Source organism: Ovis canadensis, chromosome 13, assembly GCF_042477335.2.
Source record: "Ovis canadensis isolate MfBH-ARS-UI-01 breed Bighorn chromosome 13, ARS-UI_OviCan_v2, whole genome shotgun sequence".
In the NCBI taxonomy this organism is placed as follows: Eukaryota; Metazoa; Chordata; class Mammalia; order Artiodactyla; family Bovidae; genus Ovis; species Ovis canadensis.
The window spans coordinates 61,990,066-62,015,728 of NC_091257.1; the positions used below are offsets into that span (position 1 = coordinate 61,990,066).

The 25,663-nt window shown below is 40.9% G+C and overlaps 1 protein-coding gene and 1 long non-coding RNA gene across 2 annotated transcripts; one reads left to right on the forward strand and one right to left on the reverse strand.

The window, feature by feature from the left end:
- LOC138417552 (uncharacterized) lies at positions 1 to 5,978 on the reverse strand. Its single transcript, XR_011248194.1, has 3 exons — positions 5,038 to 5,978; positions 1,969 to 2,203; positions 1 to 115 (listed from the first exon to the last, which is right to left on the reverse strand). It is a non-coding gene; the product is annotated as an uncharacterized lncRNA (long non-coding RNA).
- On the forward strand, positions 4,872 to 25,663 carry PRNP (prion protein (Kanno blood group)). The gene is made up of 3 exons (XM_069548030.1): positions 4,872 to 5,099; positions 7,542 to 7,639; positions 21,613 to 25,663. Exon 3 carries the CDS (start codon positions 21,623 to 21,625, stop codon positions 22,391 to 22,393), a length of 771 nt encoding a protein of 256 aa, XP_069404131.1. The 5' UTR covers positions 4,872 to 5,099; positions 7,542 to 7,639; positions 21,613 to 21,622; the 3' UTR covers positions 22,394 to 25,663.

Below are 25,663 nucleotides of genomic sequence, written 5' to 3' on the forward strand. Positions count from 1 at the left end.
TTTGAGTGTTAGAATGATTTTAACCAGTGATAAGAAAGATTACCAACAGTGCAGGAACTGCCAGTGGAAACACAAAGTCTCCGTAGTCCAGAACAGAGCAAATCAGAAGCCAAACCTGGGTTGAGAAACAAAGAAATGATGACAAAAATCAGACCGTTTGTTTTAAAAATCTGGGACCAGGAAGAAATTAAGTGAAGAGCCCAAGTGTCGCAAAGGTTCGGGGTGACACTAAACATTCTTTGCATAGCTGGGAACTTCACATATGGCTAGACAGAAAGAGAACAGGAAAAATTCTGTGGGAACCAAGGGGAAAACAAGCACGAGAACAAGATGAGAACGTGGGATAGGTAACCACACTCAGGACATTGTTTAACTGATTCTTCTAGTAGACTCTCATTTGCAAGGTCTGAGGCTCTGCTGCTGCTGCTAAGTCGCTTCAGTTGTGTCTGACTCTGAGCGACCCCATAGACGGCAGCCCACCAGGCTCCCCCGTCCCTGGGATTCTCCAGGCGAGAGTACTGGAGTGGGTTGCCATTTCCTTTGAGGCTCTACTCCCAAGCAATTTATAATCTAGTTAAATATGGGCAGAGCAGCTTAAAATGGCGCTGGATGATACAAGCCAGTTGCTGCTGGAGCAGGAAGAAGATGGTTGAGTTTTGTTGGGGAAATATGGACAACTTCACAGAAGAGAGGAGTGTGAAGGAATTCGGGGCTGAGGAAACTGCTGGAGCAGAGCCTCAGCCAAGGCAATTAAAGAAGGGGCAACTGGCCTAGCAGGACTGAAGCCCAGGGGGTACTCAGGGAGAGAGGTTGTCAGAAACACGGTCTGGGCTTTTTCACACAATCCGAACCCCAGACCCTGGAGTCTAGCCACTAAGGAATCATTTTATGTGTTTAAAGAGTGGAGAGATATAGCCGCCTGTAATACGTCTGCAGCATGATGGTTTCTCTTTGAATTCACAATCATTCATCCTTAGAAAAATGTAATTTCTGATGCAATACCTTAAATTGCTGAACTGAGAAAGTCAGAGGGGAGAAAGGGGGAGGAAGGAGGTCTTTGAGGACATGAATACCCCCAATGAATGGGCCCATCCTAAAGAGAACCCTCACTACTAGAGAAAGTTTAAAATACTTTCCATTACACCCATACTCTCCTCCAGCTAATGCCTATTTCTCTGCTCCTCCCAGGACAAAACTTCTCAGAAGAATTGTCTCTACTCCCTCACCTTCCATTTCTTCATCAATTTACTCTGTCTGTTCTTATCACTCTCTTGAAACTAATCCCATCAAGGCCCCAGTAATGACCTCCATCACCAAATCCAGTGAGTTCTTTCCCACCTCTACTCTATGTGGTCTCTCTAAAGCTGACCCCTGCCTTCTTGAAAGGCACCTCCTCTCTCGCGCTCTTGATATCCTCCTCCTTCACTAGCTGTCACTTTTCAGTCTCTCTTGCTATCTTCTCTTTCTTTAATGCAAAGTGTGGCTCAGCAGATCAGTACCATCTAGGAACTCAGGAGAAATGCAGGTTCTTGGACTTCATCTCAGAATTACTAAATCATAATCTCTAAGGTGGGCCCAACCAGTCCATCCTAAAGGAGATCAGTCCTGGGTGTTCATTGGAAGGACTGATGTTGAAGCTGAAACTCCAATATTTTGGCCACCTGATACAAAGAGCTGACTCATTGGAAAAGACCCTGATGCTGGGAAAGATTGAGGGCAGGAGGAGAAGGGGACGACTGAGGATGAGATGGTTGGATGGCATCACCAAGTCAATGGGTAAACTCTGGGAGTTGGTGATGGACAGGGAGGCCTGCTGTGCTGCAGTCCATGGGGTCGCAGAGTCAGACACGACTGAGCAACTGAACTGAATTGAACTGAAGGTGGGCCCAGGAATCTGTGTTTTATCCAGACCCCAGGTGATGCACACTGAAAGCTAGGAACCATGATCTAAAACTGTCTGTTTCTTACCATTCAGTCCTGATTCCTCTTCTTTCCTCTGGCTACACTTTCTCCCTTGATGTTATCATCCAAGCCCACAACTTTGAAAATCATCTAAATACTGGTGGTGGTTTAGTCACCTCCGTCATGTCCAACTCTTTGCAAGCCCAGGCTCCTCTGTCCATGGGATTTCCCAGGCAAGAATACTGGTTGCCATTTCCTTTTCCAGGGGATCTTGCTGACCAAGGGATCAAACCTGGGTCTCCTGTAATGCAGGCAGATTCTTACTGACAATTTCTAAATGCACATCCTCAGCACCAACCCTCCCAATCTGGAGGTTACATTAAAATTCAACATACCCCAAATGGAAGAAACTTCTCTAAAACTTGTTGCCTCTAAAACTTGGTCTTTCTCCATTTCTCACCATTTCAGAATACCTCCTCTACCACCAGGCCCCACCGTTGCCCCTCAGGCCCCACACAACAATCAGAATGGTCTTTGGAATCAGGTCATGTCACCACCCTGCTGAAATCTTCAAGGGCTTCCTATCGCATTTAATTAAAATCTAAAGACCTGGTCATTGGCTGTTAGGCCCTGCATGACCTGGTCACTTTCTATGTGGCTTCCTGTATTCCCTTTGTTGTCTAATGTCAGAAACTATATCTAATTCACACTAGGGTCTCTATAAATTATTTGATGAACGAAATATTTCTTCTTTTGAAAATAAGAGAAACATAGAGTTTGACTTCTTTAGCTTCTCCACGTTTGCTGAGGAGGATCTATGTGATGTTGACAGGTAACTTCAGTTACGCCAGGATGTGGGAGATGAGAAGGGAGACTTTCAAAGAATGTCTTCATGGTGCCATAACCTCAGCACAGCCAGGCCCCAGAGGACAAACCCTCAAACATGCTTGTCATTCAGTTCAGAAAGTGGCCTTCCTTATATATAATGGGATATAGTAGTTGTGGTGATGGTAGAGACTGAGATGAGGAACGATGTAGGGCCATTTGCAAAAGCTTTCTCCTGTAGGCTGACCAATGTGATCCTGTTCATGAGGCCAAGGACAGCCCCTAAGAATCTACAACCCCATAATGGCAGTTTTCAAAAATTGCCACAAATTCTTTGATACTCTTCCCATTGAGAGATGGGGTCCATGATCCCTGCCCTTGAATCTGAATGGGCATATAGCTGGCTACTTTGGTCAATAGCATAGAGTGAAAGTGATGTTATGTGACTTTTGAGACTATGTGAGAAGTGGCAATGTAGCTTCCATGTTGTTTACTGACAGTCTCCCACTTGGGTCCTCTTGGGACTTCTTAAGCCAGGTAAGAAGCTCATCAAACTTGAGACTACTATGCTGGGAGGAAGCCAGGCCACATGGGGAAGTCATGTGAAGGCACTTCAATCAGTACACCTGATTTTCAAGTCCTCCCAGCCCAGGTGCCAGCCAAGCAAGTGACTGAACTGATTCCAATTCCTAGCTATCACGTCAACCTCAGACACTGAGTCTTCCCAACAGCAGCCTCATATGTCATGGGGCAGAGTCAAGTCCCCATTGTGCCTGTCCAACTCTTTGGCCTACACAATTCATGGGCATAATAAAATGGTGGTTTCTTTAGACCATTAAGTTTTGGAGTAGTTGCTACATGGCAACAATATCCAGAATAGGACCAAAGGCAATGTCATTTGGTTCCCTCAAACCCTCACAAACTATATTACCTTCTAAGCATTTTCTTGGTTGGGGGAGGGAAGGAAAGCATTCAGCCAGTTGACATTGGATTCTTTTGAGGAAAAAAGGCTGAGTTTCGGCATCTTCTAAACGAGCTGTACATTGCCCCTTCTGGCAGGGGAAAGTCAATCCCTTGCCCAGCCTGATCTGGTCACTCACTCCCAGCTCCACCCAGCTCAAGACTCAAAGAGATGCTTCACTGCCCCCAATGCACCTCACAATAAACAATCTCTGAGGAAAGAAGGTAAGGATCTAAAAGTAGTGTCAACTTAATCATTATGTAAGACTGACTGGATAGAAAACAGCCCTGGCATTGCTGCCTAATACTCATTTCTAACTGGCCACAATCCATTTCTGCTACTGAATCATCTTCATCCCATCGTCATGTTTTATAGACCTCTCATTTCTCCTTCCCAGCAGAACTTTCAGGCCCCCATCCACATTATATATACATCACCTCATTCTACACAATTCTTCTGGCCTCTCCCCTCCCTCACTTGTCTCCATCCTATTTGAGAGATCCACCCTGAGATGTTTAACCTAATGGGTGTCTCAATATTTTTAAACCTCTTTCCTTGCAAGCTTAGTGGAGCCTCTTGCCCATAACAAGGGGCCTAGATATCTCATTTTTCCCAGGTTTATACCCATTGCCCCGGCATAATTAATATTGGTACTCTCAAAAGTGCCCAAATTTGGATAATGATGTATATGATCCCTCTAACCCTAACATATGTCTTCTAACACTTGCCATCCTTCACATGAGACAAACCCCTACATAAAATTTTGGCAGTAATAATGATCAAAAACACACCATGTTTTATACAAGAAATCTCAGGTAATGTGCAGAATGGACTTGTTAAATGGAGTGCATTTCCCTCACTTATGAATATCATAATCTAAATCATTTACTTTGTAAATAATGAGCAGGAACTGAGTAAATGACGGCAGGTGATGGCTAATATCCTTTCTAGGCCTCAAATTTTAATCTGAAAATTCACAAACATTGGGCTTAATCCAGGGTAGTAGAATTTTTGTCCTTTTCAGAAATTTCTGGTTACCAGAGTTCCAGAAATTGCTTTCTCATTCCCTAATCTTTCATTTTCTCCATTACGTAACGAGAAGCTGGGGCTTTGGCCGATTTTCCCTCTAAAGATGATTTTTATCGTCAACAAGCAATTTCAGGGAGTGATGAGCCAGGGAGGCGGTGTTAGTTGATGCTAGCGTTTATGCTAGTCTCAACTCGTTTTTCCCAGGGACTTAGATTCCTGGGTCTGCCGGTAAACCCCGGGCGCCCGCAGCGGGTGCGCCTGAGCGTGCGCGCGCCGTCGCCTCCCCGCCCCCGCAGCTCCTCCTCTGCACGGCGACTCACCAGCCCTAGTTGCCAGTCGCTGACAGCCGCAGAGCTGAGAGCGTCTTCTCTCCCAGAGGCAGGTAAATAGCCACGTAGTCCTTTAAACCCCCAGCGGAGGCCGCCCCCGGCCTTGCGGCCGAGGCCCTAGGGCACTCAGCCGGATCGGACTGGGTGGGAGGCAGACCTTGACCGTGAGGAGGACTGGGGGCTTCCGGCGGGCGCGGGGAACGTCGGGCCTGTTTAGCGTGCTCGTTGGTTTTTGCCAGCCACCGCTCGGTTTTGCCCTCCTGGTTAGGAGAGCTCCATTTACTCGGAATGTGGGCGGGGGCCGCGGCTGGCTGGTCCCCCTCCTGAAGTATGTGGGTGGTGTGTAGGAATCTAGCCCCCTCCCACGCTCGTCCACTGCGGGAGTGGCATGGGCGGATCGCACCGGTAGAGGGGCCGCAGGTCCGAGGAACCGCTGGGGAGATCAGAAGAACAAGCGAGAGGCCCCGGGCTCTGGGCCCTCCCGAAGCCCAGCGGAGACGCGGAATTGGGGGTGGGGGGTGGGGAAGAAGCGGGCGCCCAACGGGGCCCGACCTCGGCCGTGAGGAGTGCCGGAGCGACCGTGGGCCCCCAGCCGCTGCTGCCGAACTCCTCCCGAGAGGCGGCCCTGCTTGCCATCACGCGGCTGGGAGGTACCTGGGTAGCCGCAGCGGGTGGGTCTCTGGCAGCCCCCTGGGGATCGGCTCGGGCGGGCGTGCGTGGCCTGGGCTTCAGCCTCGGCGAGGGGAGTCATGGGCGACCCGGCCCTCTCTCCAGAGAAATCCAGGTACCGGGAGCAGTGTTTCCTGGGAGCTCTGATGTGGTCGACCCAAAAGCAAAGCGATATTTTCGCTGTCTCGACTGAAGGAGGGAACTCGGCCCTCAGGAGACTGAGGGGAGGGGATCAGGCGCCTCTTGGAGAACCACCCTCATCTGCCAGTAAGGGTGGCACCTTCACGTTTTTTTTGTTGTTGTTGTTGTTTTCTCACACGTTTGATTATTAAACAACGAGGAGAAGTCCGTTTTTTGCTGTTCTTTTTCGTTTTTTCCCCCTCTCTTTTCTTTTGGTACCATATGTAGCAAATAGATTTTTTAAAATCATAAGACCACCATCCTCACCATCTTGTTTTTCAGTTTCCTCGTCTCCAGATTCTTAACAAAGCAGTTTCACTTCCCTGATGATGGTTATCCTCATCTCATGGCCAGGTTATTTTCTTGTACTTAAGAGCAATCACTGTTTATTAAGCAGTTTCCCGAATGCTGAACCTTTGAAGTGTTACCTTTCCTTGCAAAAGATTCCGTATAGAATAGGATTAAAAATTTTCACAAGTTGTCAGAGAAAAATAAGAACAGAAAATTGAATAAAATGTCAGACCTCTGGAAAATGAACAGCTTTCTCAGATTTGAAAATTAACTATAAAAAGGAACAGTTTTCCTACGGAGACACTGAGGCGCTCTCAGTGAAAAAGAACGATGAAAAAGAACCAGAAAAGGAAAGAAAACGGAGTTATGTATATGATTTGTATCTGATTTGTATCTGATGCAAATTTTTCATACTTGTGAAAGAAAAATATCAAGATTATAAAAAGATAAATGGTGAAATGAAGAATCATTTATGGAATAAAATACAAATCAAAGCAAGTCTGGATTATCGTTTTACAACTACTAGTAAAAACAGTAACAGCAACCACTACTGGAAGGTTACCTAGAAATTTGCATATTCGTTTATGTGAGGTGGCAAGGCTTTGGAGTTAGAAATATGGCTCTGCAGCTAATTTTACAATTTGGGACCTAATTTCGTCATCGTCCTTTTGTCCATTTATAAAATAGAGGAAATTATACCTACTTCAGGAGTTTGCCAAGATTAACTGTGTAAAACTGACCTTTAGCATGTATACATTTATTCTTTCCCTAGTCACACTGCACTGGGGGACATTTGTGAATCTATGAAATTTGTGAAAAATGGTCTGGTGATCCTTTAAGCCATGACCCTGAAACCCCACTCCTGGGAACTTACCTGCAATGGAAGAAATAAGGAAAGAAGAAAAGCTGCATTCACCCACAGGGCTCAGAATGATCTAAAATTAGATCCAGTCCAGAGACAACCTAAAGGTATTAAGAAAATAGCAGGGCAGCAGCTAAGAAAATCATAGCACTTTAACTGAAAGGAACATTGTGTAACCATCATGTGGCATAATTTTAGAGCCTCTCTGTGATATATAGGAAAAAAGTGACAGGTCAAAGTAAGATTACTCAGACATGGATGCATATGTGGAAAATCTGAATAAAAAATGGACCCACAGTTTTCTGTGTATGGGAGGAGAGTTCAGTGTCATGTTTGCTGCTTTTTTTTAGTCAGCGTCATCTCTTTTTTAAAAATACTATCATATTTTTTTCCTTGAGTAGATTCATTAGTGGTTTAATAATTTATATACTGTTATTCTATTAAATAATCCATTCTTAGATTTATCAATTATAGTTTTGTTTTTTTTTTAAAGGACTTCTGAATATATTTGAAAACTGAACAGTTTCAACCAAGCTGAAGCATCTGTCTTCCCAGAGACACAGATCCAACTTGAGCTGAATCACAGCAGATGTAGGTACCCTGCGGAATCTCTCTGGTCTTGTGATGGTTGAAAGTGCCCAACTGTTTCAAGAAGATAAGGGACTGAAAGTCTGGGATCACAAATCCTTGCTCTGGAGGCCACTGGGATCTATATATGTAACCCACACCTATTATATCACTTTCTTGTAAAATCATCTTGATTTTGCAGGGAAAGGGACATAGCTTTCTCTAGAATCATTCTGAGTTATGTAAGAAGTAGCCATTTAAAAAATAGTATAATAAAAGCAATAACCTAACATTCCTGCACCGAATCAACACTGAAGGTAACTGTCAACAGACAAAAGGTTTTATGAGGTAACAGCTTTTCTAAGCTGTAGTTTTAACTTACGTATTGCATTCTCCCTTTTTAGATCTTATTTCCTTTTCCAAGGCAACCAGTTTATCAACTGTGAACTGCTACATATGAAACATTCAAAACCTGACTGTGTCTAAAGCTGTGATGGCTACAGCAAAATAATCTTTGAGTGAATAGCATGTTTAGCAGTTCTTACAGTTGGGAGAATTTTTTCTCAGTTTGTTCATCCTTTCTCTCCTAACCATGTTCTGCTTATTGCTGTTCTAATATTGTGTGATCACGTCAAGGGAGGTGTTCCCTTTTATGCAAAACATTATGTTAATTGTTTTCTTCCTGAGAACAAGCTCAGAAGATTGGCTAGGAGTGCAGTTCCCTGGAAGCCTTATTATAGATTACTAAATCCCATCACTAGATAATCCCAGGCTGTTGGCCTGATGTAGACTCTAGCTGTGTTGCTTTTCTTAAAGCTCTTCACATCACTCTGAGGATGGACCAGACTGGGGACTGTTTGCCCTATTCAGTCCAGGGTTAGGCCTCAGTGTCACTGGAAAAACCTCCACCTCAAAATGGTTTGTAAATTTTTGTATAGCTTGCATTAGACTCTTTATAAGGACAGTGACCTCAAAAGATGAAAATATGACAAATGAGTTCCACTTAGCTTATGAAAAATTGGAAATGTCCCCAGGGCAAGGATGGGTAGAGGGACTGTTTGGTGCCAGTTTCCAATTTAAATAAGTCTCAAGAGTATAACATATTTTGAGTATCAAAAATTTGGCTCCTGGCACATGACCACTGGACATAAGTTCCTACCAGCTCTGATTCTCAATCCCCATGTATAAAAGGGAATAAGATGAATGGGACAATATATGGATTTTGTTGTTGTTGTTCCTTCTCTCTCATTCCATCGCTCTGCCATTGTGCTTATTCACTAATGCCACTTGATCATATTTATTATAGCTTTCCAATCCATTCTGATACTTGGCAGGCCAAGTGTACCCTAGATTTTCTTCCTGTTCAGTAATTTCTTTAGTCTTCTTAATTTTGAGTATCACTATATTCTTTAAAATCCTCTTTGAATTAGGACTGAAATTGTATTGACTTAATGATTAATTGGAGTTGAATTGGTATCTTTCAAAATCTTCAATCTTGATTTTCCCAACCATACACCTTGCCTGTCTTTCTTTTTTTTCCAGTCTTCCAGCTTTTTTGGTCTAAGTTCTACTATTTATTATTAGATTAAGTCTTAGTTTGAATTTTTTGTTGCCATTAATGAGTGGAATTTTTTTTCACGCTAAATCTTCTAAGTAATTACAACTAATTTGAGTATTCACTCTTTTCTATATGTTGAGTTCAAAAACTGCCACCCTAATAAATAAGCTCATTCATTTATTTGAAGGCATTTTTGGATGATTGTCCTGTATTTTCCAGATAGAAAATCATACCTGGCTTTCTCCATAGCTGTCTAAAATAGCAGCCATCACTTACATTCTTGTCTTGTTAATCTCATTCATGAGAATGCTTTTCCTCTTTATGTTAAGATAGGGTGTGGGCTGTGTATTACTTCTAGTTCTATAGAAATTTTTTCAACATCTGAAACTTAAAAAGTCAGGAAAGCACTGATTCCTGAATTTAAGTGAGAACTTTGATTTAATTGAAAACTTTGCAACATCAGAGAATCTTTTTTTTCTCCTTAACCTACTAATAGGTTAATTGATTTCATGATTCTGAGCCATTCTTGTATTCCTAAAATAATCCTTATTGGTCACAGTGTATTCTTTCACTGAAATATCAAAATCAACTTGGTGGTATTTTCTTTTGGATTTTGGCACCCATATTGCTGAAGGTTGGGTAGCTAAGAGTGTGAGCCCTTCACTCCCTGTGGCTCTTAATGCTACGTCTCAGGTGAACTGCCCAAATGTTTGTCTCTACTGAGTAAGAGTTTCAGATTCTTATAACAATTACATAAATTGATGCTCTCACTTGAATGGCTCATGGATGTAGCAAAGTTAATATATCCAAACTATAACTTCATTTTTTCTCACAAGCCTGGCCCTTCATCAGTTTTCTCGTTTTCATTAGGTAGCGTCAGCACCATCTACCTAGTTCCAAAAGCCACAAACCTGGTCAACTCTCACTCTCTCATCCACTCTATCAGCTTAATTGTTTTTTTCTACAAAATACATCCCATTTTTCACAGCTCCTTGCTGTTTTGTCACAGTCCCAGATTACACCACCATCTTCCTTTAATCATTTTCTAAATGGTCTCACCATTTCCATTCTTATCCCTCAAAATTTTCTCTTTACACAACAGTAAGGGTGAACTTTAAAAAAAAAGAAAAAAAAAAATCTGTGATGTGATTCTCCTAAGCCACTTTAATGGCTTCGCACTGTTTCAGGCTCCAGACGCTTATCTCCCTGTAGTCCTCAAACCCACAAATTAAATATCTTACCACTGTGTCCTCAGCCACAGAACAGTAATATTAGAAGACATGTAATAAATATTTGTTCAAGTAATCAATAGTTATTGTACAGTAACTTTTTTCTCCATTTCTTTTGATGTAAGGTCAAGTTTTCCATTTAAAAACTGGTACATACTAGCTGTCCCATAAAAATTTATTTAATGATTGATTCAATGTCAGTTTTTATAATTGGATAGAAAGGTAATCCCTCCCACACAGATTTTTTTTTTTTTTAATGAGGCAAGGAATATGACTACTTGGAAAGCTGGCTGCCTGAGAAAATGGCAGATTAATGTCTCAAAACAAATATCAGTGTCTAGACGCCAGGTTCTTTTATAGAACAGAGACGGTAGGAAGATGAAATAAAGGCAGAATAAAGAGGGAGAAGCGGTGTGGAAGTCAAGTAAAAAAGACCCATGTCTTGCAAGACATCTCCAGAAATGGCCAGCCTGTGGAAGGGATATGTTAATCTCTTCTTTCCTGCAACCATTCACAGGTGGGAAGTGTCAGATTATCTCCCTGTGAGCTGAACAAAGGCACTTCAGTCCAACAGTTAGGCAGAGGGACTGGGTTTTCTGAGGCAGGCCATTATATATGATTATAATAACAGCAGCAACAAAAAGCAAGTCAAAGAAACAGTTCCAACATGGAGTCAGAATTGGTTCTTCTCTGCAACAGTTCCCCACTGTCAAGGTCCATTTGACAATCTTGTAGGAAAAGGGGACAGTGATCTTTCTGTTTGTCAGTTGAATCTGGGAGTGTCTGCCTTTGGTACCAGGGTTCCAAATATTGAGATTTGTTTTCTTTTTGTTCTCCTTGGAAAGTGTCTACTTTATACTTGTCAGCTTAGAAATATTGGACTTCAGACCCAGGAGGGTTTCTCAAGTTAAGAAATTTTGCACTTTTCTGTGTATGGGAAGATGCAAGAGTCAGGACTCATTATTATTTCCTTGATATGTAATTCAGCTGTCTGGGGCCTGTGATCCTGTATTCTCAAGTTTCCTTAAGGTTCACCATAGGGAGTGGTATAATCTGGTGACTGCTAGATGGCAGGTATTCTCCTTCCTGAGTTTTCTTTCCTAGTTTTCTCCTTCCTGAGTTGACTTGGGGTTCACCAGCTCACATTAGAGGGCTTCAGTTGTTGATTCCATTTCTCAGGTCTTCCCTTCTTGGTCAGGAATTTGACTAATATTTGGGAGACATTTCATGATCAAACTTTGCTTCACAGTGCTGTGAGGTTCATCCCAGATCAGGCAAAACTTCTTGATGTACCACTGCAGGTGCTAAATTTTGGATTAGACCCCCATGAATAATTAAAGATTCTCTGGATTCTGTCTAATTGTCATCCAGGAGACATTTTCCATTGTTGCTTCTTCCCATACCTAGAATCACACTATTATAATTATTTTATGTTATAAATGTGATCTATTTTCTCAAGATGTTTAGCCGTAGAAGTTTTGTTGGAGGCCTGATTATACATTGGTTACTGCAAGAGACAACTATCGTATAAATTAGTCAGGATATAAGTAATGCAGCTAGTAACACTGATAATGACATAGTGCAACAGGGAGATACAAAACGCAATTTAAAAACGAAGAATAAAGTAAAGCAATGATTAGTATGACTAGTTGTAGTCCAGTTGCAATAATCTAGTGACCACAGGAGCCATAGCTGATTTAACGAGCTAGCTTCAGTTTCATTGTACTGGCCGTGGCATAGCTTAATCTTTGAGACAAGCATATGCTACTGGGAGGATCAACCAGATAGAAAAAGATTTAAGTTTTACCTTTGCTTACAAAGGATATAATTTACCAAATTACTGTAAGTCAGAGGTTAAGGAAGTTTTCCTTACACCTGGAAAACACAGATTTAAGCCAGTTATTTTTAGATAGAAACCATAAAAATTATAACAATTTATCAGTTCACTCAGTCCTGTGTAACTAATCCTTTTTGTTAACAGCTTTATGAAGCCATCAAGTTTCCCATTAGAATTCTTCAATGTATTACTAGTTCAGCATTACGGTCTAAAATTCAGAAACTTGGATTTATCCGAAAGTCCTTTTTATAAACCTTAAAGAGGAGGCATTTTTACAGAGGCAACAAAGTGAAACCATAACTGTATAATGACAAAAGACTTAAGAAGGCACTTTAAATCTGATTATGATGCAGTTGACAAAGTAACCTGGTTACTGCTGTGACATACAATAGTTTCAGGTAATAGAACTAGAATTATGACTGATAATATTCTACCAGGACATAGCACATTTTTAAGAACTCCATATAATCTCTAGCATATCGGTATCATTTATCATATAATTTAAGATTTATTATTCATTGGATAACACTTGCCATGTAGTTTAACATACCAAGTGAATCTAATTAGTTTAATATCTCCCTTTGGTGTGTCTCAGGGGCCCTTTGAGGCACCCCAAAGTTAGCTAAAGATCAAAGGAACTTTATTGTAATTTGATTTGGGAAGTCTTGTCAAAAGAGCATTAAGAAAAAATGTTTTAAAACACAACAGGATCATAGGTCACTGTGAAACAATATTTACTTAGCCAAAATGACAATGAATGATTTCAAAGGCAAATATAGAACAGATTATTTAAAAGGTAGAAATACTTATAATCTGTTATCAAAGGAGAAGAAAGCCAAATTTATTTTGTACCAAGTTACTTTCAAGATTCATTTATTTAATTAAATTTGTTTCAAACTTAGTCCTGATCATGTACAAAACTACTTTTTCAGGGTCCATGTTTCATGAACTTTCCATCAATTAATTTATTTTAGCACAATTTTAACTTTCAAGTTGTTGAATATCTGGAGATATCCTAAAATATAATTATTTCTGAAAGTTCACTCAAAGCTCTTATCTTCATTTGCATTTTCTTTCCTTAAAAGTTTCTTCACATCAAGTCCCTTTCCTTACTGACAAATTGTATCAACAAACAACCATAGATACCAAATATAATTTAATATTAGATATTTCCCAGCTCACGTGAACCTGGAGCTCATTTAGCTTAATTGTATTTAGAATTGTTTGGTTTGTAAGCACTTACTTTTATTTAAACCAATTAAATAGAGCTCTTTTACAAATCAGCTGCAGCAAATGTTATCCAAAGACAAAAATACATACAGAGAGGCCTCAATTCTTATTTCAAGATTGCAGTCCTGAGTCAGGCAATGTAAAAAACCATCAGTTTACATATGAGGTTGAATTAAAATTGGATTTCTCTCAGATGGAAAAAAGTCAAACTCACTTGGCTAGATAGCTAAATATTTGCATAAAAAGCACTTAGGAATTCTAATTATCTTGGCCAACCCAACTTCTAAATTACTTTACCTTCTCTAAAATTTGCATTTTAAAAAGACAGCATAATGAGGGTTCCTGAGAAGACATTTGCATCTCAATACAGGCAAGTTTTTCCTAAAATGACTTTGTTTCCCCTTTGTTTAATACTTACAGGCCTCTTAACATAACCAGGGAAGGTCTGGGGAGTAGTAAAAGTTTTGATGGGATTTGGATTATTTTTGGAACCACACTTCTGGTACTGTAAAGACTACGTTTGTAAAACACAGTTTCGTGGGGGTTTTTTTTGAATGATACTGAAGGATTGACATGCCCATTTACCTATGTTGGAAAGTTTTATCTTTCCTCATTTAGCTTAGCTCTTGGGAAGACACAGAGGCAACAATTTAGGCTCCTGTAAATCAGTCCAGACTGAGGGGGGAAAGAGGTGAAGATAAGAAAGACAGGCTGAGGAATCCGTCTCATAGTCCTACCAGGAAGATTGTAGCCAGGGGGAATGGGTCACTGTTTTGCTTGAACCAATGTGTGCTTCACAGTGCACAGAAGTTGTCTTGCTGGAATTGTTGTAGCCACAAGTTCCGGGAAACAAACTCACTCAGAAGGACAATGCAGATAGTGGAGTACAGTTTATTACACCGGCGGGCCCAAGGCAGAGTCTCCTCTTAGCCAAGGACTCTGACCAGTTTTTGTGAAAACCTTATATATCCTAAGTGTACGTGCTCAAACCCACCTCCCCAAATTCCTTGAAACTAGTCTGAACAAAAGAAAAGAAAGATACAATCAAAGTTAACCTGTGATTCATATGCCTTTAGCCTAGGTAGTTAACAGTGGACAATTATCAATAGGCCTGTGGTCATACCCTAATAAGCATAATAGAATTTATGATTCTATTCAGTTATGCAGATAATTAGGGTATTCTTTTAGGCTACTGAGAGTCCAGATATGAGCCCTGGGACTCTTCCATCTGGGGGGGCGGTGGGTGGGTCTGGTTTTCCAGTTAGTGTATCATTACCATAGATACTGGGCATATAGCTCAAAGTCCGCAGTCCAGCCCAACATGGGTCCTGCTTTCAAGATGGAGCCTGTTCTGTTTGTTTCCTCCTTCAGAGTCAGATGCTGTAATAGTGTGGTCCATTCTGTTACCCACTTATCCTGTCACGAGAGACTTCAAGAGACAGGCACCTTAATGGCTTTTAAGTGCCTGACCCACGCCCTCACAGTATTAATTGGCCTGGTACTCAGCCTAAGGGAGAAGGAGGAAAGGAGAGCCCTGACCTGCTTGGGAGGCAGCTATTGGGGCACAGTAGGCTATTAGGCCTTCAAAACACTCCAGAGAATAACCCTAGCTAGAGTTCCATAGCTATTAGTCTGTTTGCAGACGGTTTGAGAAGAAAGGAATGAGCGAGTGTGAGGAGGGTGAAGATCTTAAAGGAAGTACTTCTCCTTAATAGCTCAAGCAATTAGTATCAGATGTCTGTGTGTTACCAAAGTATCCAGAATAAAACAAAATCTAGCCAGCTAGAGAGTCACATTAACATGACTTCCCAGTTTCATTAGACCTGTGACCTTTGTCCAAAATGCTTTATAAATGGAATTTCCTTCACAGGGGGTGCTCCCCAAGCTGAAGCTGAAGCTCTCCACTGTCAAAGTTACCCAGGGCTCCTGTAGGGAAATTAGAATCAGATGCCTCAAGTCCAAGGGAGTCCCCAAGCCTCTTCATTTATTATCAGAGTGTTCCTCTCCTTTGCAAAACACTTCTAATTGCAAGAGTGTGTAATTGTGAGCCATTCAGGCCCATTGCTTTTCTGATCTTAGCATATCTAATATATGTCCCCCAAAGCTTTTCTTCAGGATAGATGAAATATTTCCCATTTTTATAAGTTTCATAGCACCAAAACACACACAAAAATAGGTGAATTCCAACATAAATGACACAAATTCCAGTACTAATACATAGATGAACCAGTTTCCAGCTCAGGTAAATAAATTTATCCTACAAAACAAATGAACTAATCCCAACTGTGTGCTTGTTTTGTGCCCTTCCTCTGGAGGCATGCATGCTAAGCCGCTTCAATTGTATCTGACTCTTTGCAACTCTTTGGACTGTGTCCCACCAGGCTCCTCTGTCCATGGGATTCTCCAGGCAAGAATACTGCCATGCCCTTGATATACTCCAGTATTCTTATACTCCAGTATACTCTGTTATTCTTGCCTGGAGAATCCCATGGTCAGAGGAGACTGAAAGGCTACAGTTCATGAGGTCATGAAGAGTAGGACATGACTGAAATGACATAGCCCAAAACAAGCACACAACTAGGGTAGGCTTGCCCCCAAAAGAACTAGTTCCCCAATAAACTGGTTCCAACTCAGGTAGAGCCCAACAACAATTCCCATCTCCAACAGAGTACCCCAACCAAATTGGCTTGTCCTGTAAAGAAAAAGCCCAAATTTAGAGGGGAATATGTTCTCAGTGTGCACACCAGAGCAACTTAACCCTACAAAATCAAGTTTGTCAACTCTTAATAGAAAAGGGCACACAAAACCACAAACAAATGAGCCAGCTATCGAATGAAGAAAACTAATGCTATGAAATTGGGTCTGTTGACTTGTAGAAGTTTGTTGATTCCTTGCTTCAACTGCCAGGCCCTGGGGCCACTGATGGCACTTCAGGGAATCTTGAAGGAGAGATCCTCAGCACAAATGGTCCCAGCAGCTTCTAGAGCCTTGCCCTAACATTCCCTAACGGAGCTGGCTAAACACAAGCAGCAAGTAAAATTTGTTACCAAATCCAGACTTGCTCTACTGAGTGAACAACAGGCCAGTGAATCAGAGATGAGATGTTGAAGGAAAGAATGTGACTTTATTCAGTAAGCTGGCTGACCGAGAAGATGGCAGACTAACATCTTAAAATAACCATCTTCTTGGGTTCTGGATGCCAGGTTCTTTACAGAACAGAAATGAGGGGAAGTGAGGAAGTAAAGTAAAAAGGCAGAATAGAGAGGGAGAGGCAATAAGTCTTGGGTCATAAGTCTTGCAAAACATCTCTAGGAATCCCCACACAGTTTTTTAATTCATAAAACTTTTAACTTTCACACTTAGGTCTCTAATCCATTTAGAGCCTGCTTTTGCATGTGACATTAAGGTCCGATTTTTATTTTCCTTCAGTTTCCCAGAAGTCTCTGCTAAATAAACTTTCCTTTCTCATTGATTTGTTTTGTTAGTTTATCATTTATCCAGTTGGTACTAAAGTCAATGTATGTGGCTTTATCTCTGAACTTGTCATTCTGCTTCCTTTGATCTATATGTTCATTTCTAGGTTGTTACCATATTTATTACTATGACTTTATACTAGGATTTAATGTTTGATAACAGTAGGTTTTTGAACTGTGGTATTGGAGAAGACTCTTGAGAGTCCCTTGGACTGCAAGGAGATCCAACCGGTCCATTCTGAAGGAGATCAGCCCTGGAATTTCTTTGGAAGAAATGATGCTAAAGCTGAAATTCCAGTACTTTGGCCACCTCATGCAAAGAGTTGACTCATTGGAAAAGACTCTGATGCTGGGAGGGATTGGGGGCAGGAGGAGAAGGGGACGACAGAGGATGAGATGGCTGGATGGCATCACTGACTCGATGGACGTGAGTCTGAGTGAACTCCGGGAGTTATTGATGGACAGGGAGGCCTGGCGTGCTGCAATTCATGGGGTCACAAAGAGTCGGACACGACTGAGTGACTGAACTGAACTGAACAGTAGGTTCTCACCTCATTTCCTTTTTAAGGTTGAGTTTGTTATTTGTGGACATTTCTTCATCCTTTATTGAATTCCTCAAAAAAAAAATCCAGCTAGAATTTTGATTGTCATTATTATTCATATTATAAGTTCATTTGTAGGAAATTGACATCTTTATAATACTAGGTGGTTCCAACCAAGACCTTTCCATGTTTACAGATCATCTTCTGTGTTCTTTAGTAGTGTTCAGTTTCTTTTTCCCCAGTCTTACTTTCTTTTGAGTTAAGTCAATCCTAGATACTTTACAGTATGATAGTGAAAGTTGTATCTGACTCTTTGTGACCCCATGGACCATACAGCCCATGGAATTCTCTAGGCCAGAATACTGGAGCGGGTAGCCTTTCCTTCCACCAGGGCATCTTCCCAACCCAGGGATCAAACCCAGGTCTCCCACATTGCAGGCAAATTCTTTACCAGGTGAGCCACAAGGGAAGCCCAAGAATACTGGAGTGGGTAGCTTATCCCTTCTCCAGTCGGTCTTCCCGACCCAGGAATCAAACTGGGGTTTCCTGCATTGTCGGTGATTTCTTTACCAACTGAGCTATCAGGAAAGCCCACTTTACAGTATGGGTTGAAATTATTACTATCTTATCTATTAATTTTTTTCTAGGCAGTTATTGCTGGTATAGAGAAATGCTGTTGATTTTTATAAACCAATCCATAGCCTTGCTGAACTCTAGTTGAGTCTCCTGTTACCTCTGCCAAGTGTGTGGAATTTTCTATGTATATGATCACATTAATTCCAAATAATGACAGCTGGAGCTCTTTTCTTACAGTTATTGTACCAGTCTTTGTCCTTGCATATGGCATTGGAAAAGGGCTTCCCAAGTGGCTCAGTGTTAAAGAATCCACCTATCAATGAGGAGATCCAGGTTTGATTCCTGGGTCAGGAAGATCCCTTGGAGAAGGAAATGGCCACCCACTCCAGTGTTCTTGCCTGGGAAATCTAATGGACAGAGGAGCCTGGAGAGCTACAGTCCATGGGGTCACAAGAGTCGGACACAACTTAGCAACTAAAATAACAATAATGGCACTGGAAGGATCTCCAGTCCTGTGACAGGGGACATCCTTGTTTTGTTTCTGATCATAAAGGGACTGCATTCAAACGTTATCTATTAATTATGTTTACCATTTCTGTTATATAATCTTTATTAAGTTAAGCAGGTTTCCTCCTATTCCTAGTCTGCTAAGAGTATTTTTCTTAGTGATAGGTATTTAGTTCAGTTCAGTCGCTCTGTTGTGTCCCACTCTTTGCAACCCCCATGGACTGCAGCATGCCAGGCTTCCCTGTCCATCACCAACTCCCAGAGTTTACTCAAACTCATCATGTCCATTGAGTCGGTGATGCCATCCAGTCATCTCATCCTCTGTCATCCCCTTCTCCTGCCCTCAATCTTTCCCAGCATTAGGGTCTTTTACCATGATTTCTTTGCATCAGGTGGCCAAAGCATTGGAGTTTCAGCTTCAGCATCAGTCCTTTCAATGAACACCCAGGACTGATCTCCTTTAGAATGGACTGGTTGGCTCTCCCTGCAGTCCAAGGGACTCTCAAGAGTCTTTTCCAACATAATAACAGTTCAAAATCTAGGTTGGTCATAACTTTCCTTCCAAGGAGTAAGCATCTTTTAATTTCATGGCTGCAGTCACCATCTGCAGTGATTTTGGAGCCCCCAAAATAAAGATAGGTATTGACTGTTATCAAATACTTAATATCTTGATGTGCTAGAGGATTAGGCAGCAACCCGACTATTCTCTGATAACATCTTATATGAAGTGTCATAACACAGCCAGGCATTCAGAAACCTAATGTGCATTCCTAGCAATTTTACTATAATCACAGATATGTTTCTTAAATTTGCTAATCTTTGTAACATAATTTGTACAGTGAGAGATTTTAGATTAAATAATATAAGATCTTCCTTATTTTATCACAAACAGAAAATTCTCCAAGGTCTCATTAAGTTTTGAGTTCTTCTTATTCTTAGAAATGATTCTCTACTTCAAAAAAATTTTTTATGATTTTCATAATTAAATGTTGTTGCTTTTATATTCTCAACTGATTTTAAAATGATTTTGTCTTAATATAGTTTATGATTATCCAGCTTTATTCTAATGTTCAGTTTTAAAGTAGTGATCAGCAACATATGCCCATGGCCTTATGTCCTGTTGCCTGTATCTCTAGTCCATGATCGTTCCTCAGCTCCAGACTCACCAAGCTTACCAGACTCGCTGGTATCTCTTGTCCCATGTGTAGCTTGATAATGGCATTGTCAAAGTGACACTCTTCATTTGTCTTCCTATGGGTTGGCTCCACCTTCCGTCTTCTGTCCACAGAATTGTCCAATCCAGAAATCTGGCTGCCACCTCAATTCTTCTGGTCTTTCATCTTCCATATCAAACACCAAGCCTTCGAGAAAGTTCTCATGTTCAGTTCCCTGAGGTGTTTGAGCAGAATTGTGAGCAGCATGGAAGCCAAGAGCTGAACTCCATGTGCAAATGGAGAGTAGATCAGGGAAGCAGGCCTGCAAAAGACCAGGTGCAAGAATGAGGCCATTTGGCATATCCCAGGACCCTGTCCCTCTGGCCCTTACCCAAAACAGACTCCAGAAATTCTAGTAGACATATTCTGAGCAGTTTAACCGGCCTTATAACTTTCAAATGTATTTTTATTTATACCCAGGCATTTCAATTATGATAGTAAAAACATAAAGGGGATGTTAATTCATTGTTTAGTTATCCTTCCTCTGAATATTATCCAAGTTAGTCTTTAGTTCTAAAGGTCATGAAAAATAATTTTATAATATTGGTGACACTTTTATTTGAAGATGTCCCAGTGCTGAGGATGACTAATGTCAGCGTTACAACATATGCCATTTTTGGTTTTGTGGCAAATGGTATTTTGGAACATGTGGTTTGATGTGGGGTACAGTAGAAAGTGCTTAATGATCATTCTACTGTGCGTCTTTAATCTCTGCCCCTGGAACCACCCAGGGTAAGTGAGATATTCATTCTGAAAGATCTGAATCTTCAATTCATTCATCTGTAATCTGATGAATGTACATTCACAATGGTTCATAGGTTATCATGCAGGGTACTTTGTTCCCAAACTGTGCTTGCATTATATGTAAGATATGTGTTTTTTGCACCAAAAATTAAGAGAAAATAAGTCACTCATGAACCATTAAATGCTGAACTAAGACTCATTCAGTGAGTGAGTGACTGCAAATATTATGAACACAGCCTTTCTTACCCCGTTTTGAATAGCCCGATTGTCTGTCTATAGAAAGAAAAATTACTTTATAGGTACGTTTGCAAAATCTTGCCTGTTTCCTGTTTCCAAAAATTATTGTATTGAGAATTCCTTTGATAAAATTCTTGTTGGCATTTATATGTTCAGAAGATGTTAATTCCTTCATTTAACAGATATCTATTGTGTACCTTCCCTGTGCCAGGCTCTGCCCTGGCCCGCTAAGAAGATAGCAGCAAACAAAGAGACTCATTCCCTGCTCACATTCCCACATGAGGAAAGAGGACATGAACCAGCTATTCAGAAAATTATTTCATGATCTCAGCACCTACCTTGGGGTCTTCCCAACTGGACATTAGAATCACTTCCATAGGGTCCATGCCAGGGTTCAGAAGGTTCCAGGAACTAATATCCCTTATAACAACCCAATAGGCAGAGCTTCTAGGGTCCTCACAAGAACAAGCCCAGTTGCAAGAATCACTACTTTAAAGAAGTTCAAAGCTTGGTAAACCTACCAGATATTTATAGTTTCTTCCAATTTATGATATAGTGTACCAATCAGAGGTTATTTTTATCATAAGCAATGTTGCTGGCATTCTGTATTTATCAAGTTACTAGGAAATGAGCCAGGAATTATTTTAAGGTCAACTTTGTCCTTAGAGGAGAAAGAGTTGTGTTACTACTTTACCTATAATTACTTTCATGAGATGTATGGAATGTGAAGAACATTTATGACCTAGAATGTTTATAGCTGATGCCACTGCTATACAGTCATTCATTATGCTGCAGACTTTAAGTGATTTTTACGTGGGCATATGATGCTGATACCCTCTTTATTTTGCAGAGAAGTCATCATGGTGAAAAGCCACATAGGCAGTTGGATCCTGGTTCTCTTTGTGGCCATGTGGAGTGACGTGGGCCTCTGCAAGAAGCGACCAAAACCTGGCGGAGGATGGAACACTGGGGGGAGCCGATACCCGGGACAGGGCAGTCCTGGAGGCAACCGCTATCCACCTCAGGGAGGGGGTGGCTGGGGTCAGCCCCATGGAGGTGGCTGGGGCCAACCTCATGGAGGTGGCTGGGGTCAGCCCCATGGTGGTGGCTGGGGACAGCCACATGGTGGTGGAGGCTGGGGTCAAGGTGGTAGCCACAGTCAGTGGAATAAGCCCAGTAAGCCAAAAACCAACATGAAGCATGTGGCAGGAGCTGCTGCAGCTGGAGCAGTGGTAGGGGGCCTTGGTGGCTACATGCTGGGAAGTGCCATGAGCAGGCCTCTTATACATTTTGGCAATGACTATGAGGACCGTTACTATCGTGAAAACATGTACCGTTACCCCAACCAAGTGTACTACAGACCAGTGGATCAGTATAGTAACCAGAACAACTTTGTGCATGACTGTGTCAACATCACAGTCAAGCAACACACAGTCACCACCACCACCAAGGGGGAGAACTTCACCGAAACTGACATCAAGATAATGGAGCGAGTGGTGGAGCAAATGTGCATCACCCAGTACCAGAGAGAATCCCAGGCTTATTACCAAAGGGGGGCAAGTGTGATCCTCTTTTCTTCCCCTCCTGTGATCCTCCTCATCTCTTTCCTCATTTTTCTCATAGTAGGATAGGGGCAACCTTCCTGTTTTCATTATCTTCTTAATCTTTGCCAGGTTGGGGGAGGGAGTGTCTACCTGCAGCCCTGTAGTGGTGGTGTCTCATTTCTTGCTTCTGTCTTGTTACCTGTATAATAATACCCTTGGCGCTTACAGCACTGGGAAATGACAAGCAGACATGAGATGCTGTTTATTCAAGTCCCATTAGCTCAGTATTCTAATGTCCCATCTTAGCAGTGATTTTGTAGCAATTTTCTCATTTGTTTCAAGAACACCTGAGTACATTTCCCTTTGGGAATAGCATTTCTGCCAAGTCTGGAAGGAGGCCACATAATATTCATTCAAAAAAACAAAACTGGAAATCCTTAGTTCATAGACCCAGGGTCCACCCTGTTGAGAGCATGTGTCCTGTGTCTGCAGAGAACTATAAAGGATATTCTGCATTTTGCAGGTTACATTTGCAGGTAACACAGCCATCTATTGCATCAAGAATGGATATTCATGCAACCTTTGACTTATGGGCAGAGGACATTTTCACAAGGAATGAACATAATACGAAAGGCTTCTGAGACTAAAAAATTCCAACATATGGAAGAGGTGCCCTTGGTGGCAGCCTTCCATTTTGTATGTTTAAAGCACCTTCAAGTGATATTCCTTTCTTTAGTAACATAAAGTATAGATAATTAAGGTACCTTAATTAAACTACCTTCTAGACACTGAGAGCAAATCTGTTGTTTATCTGGAACCCAGGATGATTTTGACATTGCTTAGGGATGTGAGAGTTGGACTGTAAAGAAAGCTGAGTGCTGAAGAGTTGATGCTTTTGAACTATAGTGTTGGAGAAAACTCTTGAGAGTCCCTTGGACTGCAAGGAGATCAGTCCTGAATATTCATTGGAAGGACTGATGCTGAAGCTGAAACTCCAATACTTTGGTCACCTGATGGGAAGAACTGAAGGCAGGAGGGATGCTAGGAAAGACTGAAGGCAGGAGGAGAAGGGGACGACAGAGGATGAGATGGCTAGATGGCATCATGGACTCAATGGACATGAGCTTAAGTAAACTCCAGGAGTTGGCGATGGACAGGGAGACCTGGCGTCCTGCAGTCCATGGTGTCGCAGAGTCGGACACGATTGAGTGACTAAATTGAGGTGAACCCAGATTTTAACGTAGAGAATGCAGATATAAAAACTCCATATTCATTTGATTGAATCTTTTCCTGAACCAGTGCTAGTGTTGGACTGGTAAGAGTATAACAGCGTATATAGGATATGTGATGAAGAGAATAGTGTACATGAAATATGTGCATTTCTTTATTGCTGTCTTATAATTGTCAAAAAACAAAATTAGGTCCTTGGTTTCTGTAAAATTGACTTTTGAATCAAAAGGGAGGCATTTAAAGAAATAAATTAGAGATGATAGAAATCTGATCCATTCAGAGTAGAAAAAGAAATTCCATTACTATTATTTAAGAAGGTAAAATTATTTCCTGAATTGTTCAATATTGTCACCTAGCAGATAGACACTATTATTCTGTACTGTTTTTACCAGCTTGCACCTTGTGGTATCCTATGTAAAAACATATTTGCATATGACAAACTTAAAAATTTCTGTTAGAGCAATTAACATCTGAACCACCTAATGCATTACCTGTTTTTGTAAGGTACTTTTTGTAAGGTACTAAGGAGATGTGGGTTTAATCCCTAGGTCAGGTAAATCCCCTAGAGGAAGAAATGGCAACCCACTCCAGTATTCTTGCCAGGAAAATCCAATGGGCAGAGGAGCCTGGCAGGGTACAGTCTAAGTATGGGGTTGCAAAGAGTGAGACAAGACTTGAGCTACTGAACAATAAGGACAATAAATGCTGGGTCGGCCAAAAGGTTCATTAGGTTTTTTTTCTGTAAGATGGCTCTAGTAGTAATTGTCTTTATCTTCCTTCGAAACAATTTTGTTAGATTGTATGTGACAGCTCTTGTATCAGCATGCATTTGAAAAAAAACATCAAAATTGGTAAATTTTTGTATAGCCATTTTACTATTGAAGATGGAAGAAAAGAAGCAAAATTTTCAGCATATCATGCTGTATTATTTCAAGAAAGATAACCAAAATGCGAAAATGTATTTGTGAAGTGTATGGAGAAGGGGCTGCAACTGATCAAGCTTGTTAAAGTAGTTTGTGAAGTTTCGTGCTGGAGATTTCTTATTGGACAATGCTCCACAGTTGGATATACCAGTTGAAGTTGATAGTGATCAAATTGAGATATTGAGAATAATCGATGTTATACCACGCGGGAGATAGCTGACATACTCAAAATATCCAAATAGAACCTTGAAAACCATTTGCACCATCTCAGTTATGTTAATCACTTTGATGTTTGAGTTCCACATAAGCAAAAAAACAACAACAAAAAAAACACAACCTTGACCATATTTGCGCATGCAGTTCTCTACTGAAATGAATGAAAACACTTTGTTTTTAAAAACAGATTTTGATTAACAGTGGGTACGATACAATAACGTAGAATGGAAGAAATTGTAGGGTGAGCAAAATGAACCACCACCACCAAAGGCCAGTCTTCCTCTAAAGAAGATGTGTGTATGGTGGGATTGGAAAGTAATCCTCTATTATGGATTCTTCTGGAAAACACTGCTCCTAATTAGACCAACTGAAAGCAGCACTCAACGAAAAGCATCCAGAATTAGTCAATAGAAAACATAATCTTCCATCAGGATAACGCAAGACTACATATTTCTTTGATGACCCAGCATGGCTGGGAGTTTCTGATTCATCTGTTGTATTCAGACGTTGCATCTTTGGATTTTTTCCATTTATTTCAGTCTACAAAATTATCATAATGGAAAAAATTTCCATTCCCTGGAAGATTGTAAAGTGCATCTGGAAAATTTCTTTGCTCAAAAAGATAAAAAGTTTTGTGAACACAGAATTATGACGTTGCCTGAAAAATGGCAGAAGGTAGTGGAACAAAAGAGTGACTATGTTGTTTGGTAAAGTTCTTAGTGAAAATGAAAAATGTGTCTTTTATTTTTATTTAAACACCAAAGGCACATTTTGGCCAACCCAATACTGAATACTTAAAGGAAACTCTTCTGTGTTGTCCTTAGCCTTACAGTGTGCACTGAATAGTTTTGTATAAGAATCCAGAGTGATATTTGAAATACGCATGTGCTTATATTTTTTATATTTGTAACTTTGCATGTACTTGTTTTGTGTTAAAAGTTTATAAATATTTAATATCTGACTAAAATTAAACAGGAGCTAAAAGGAG

Coding starts and splice junctions, on each gene's coding strand:
- PRNP (XM_069548030.1), top strand. CDS start 21,623: ATGGTGAAAAGCCACATAGGCAGTTGGATCCTGGTTCTCTTTGTGGCC.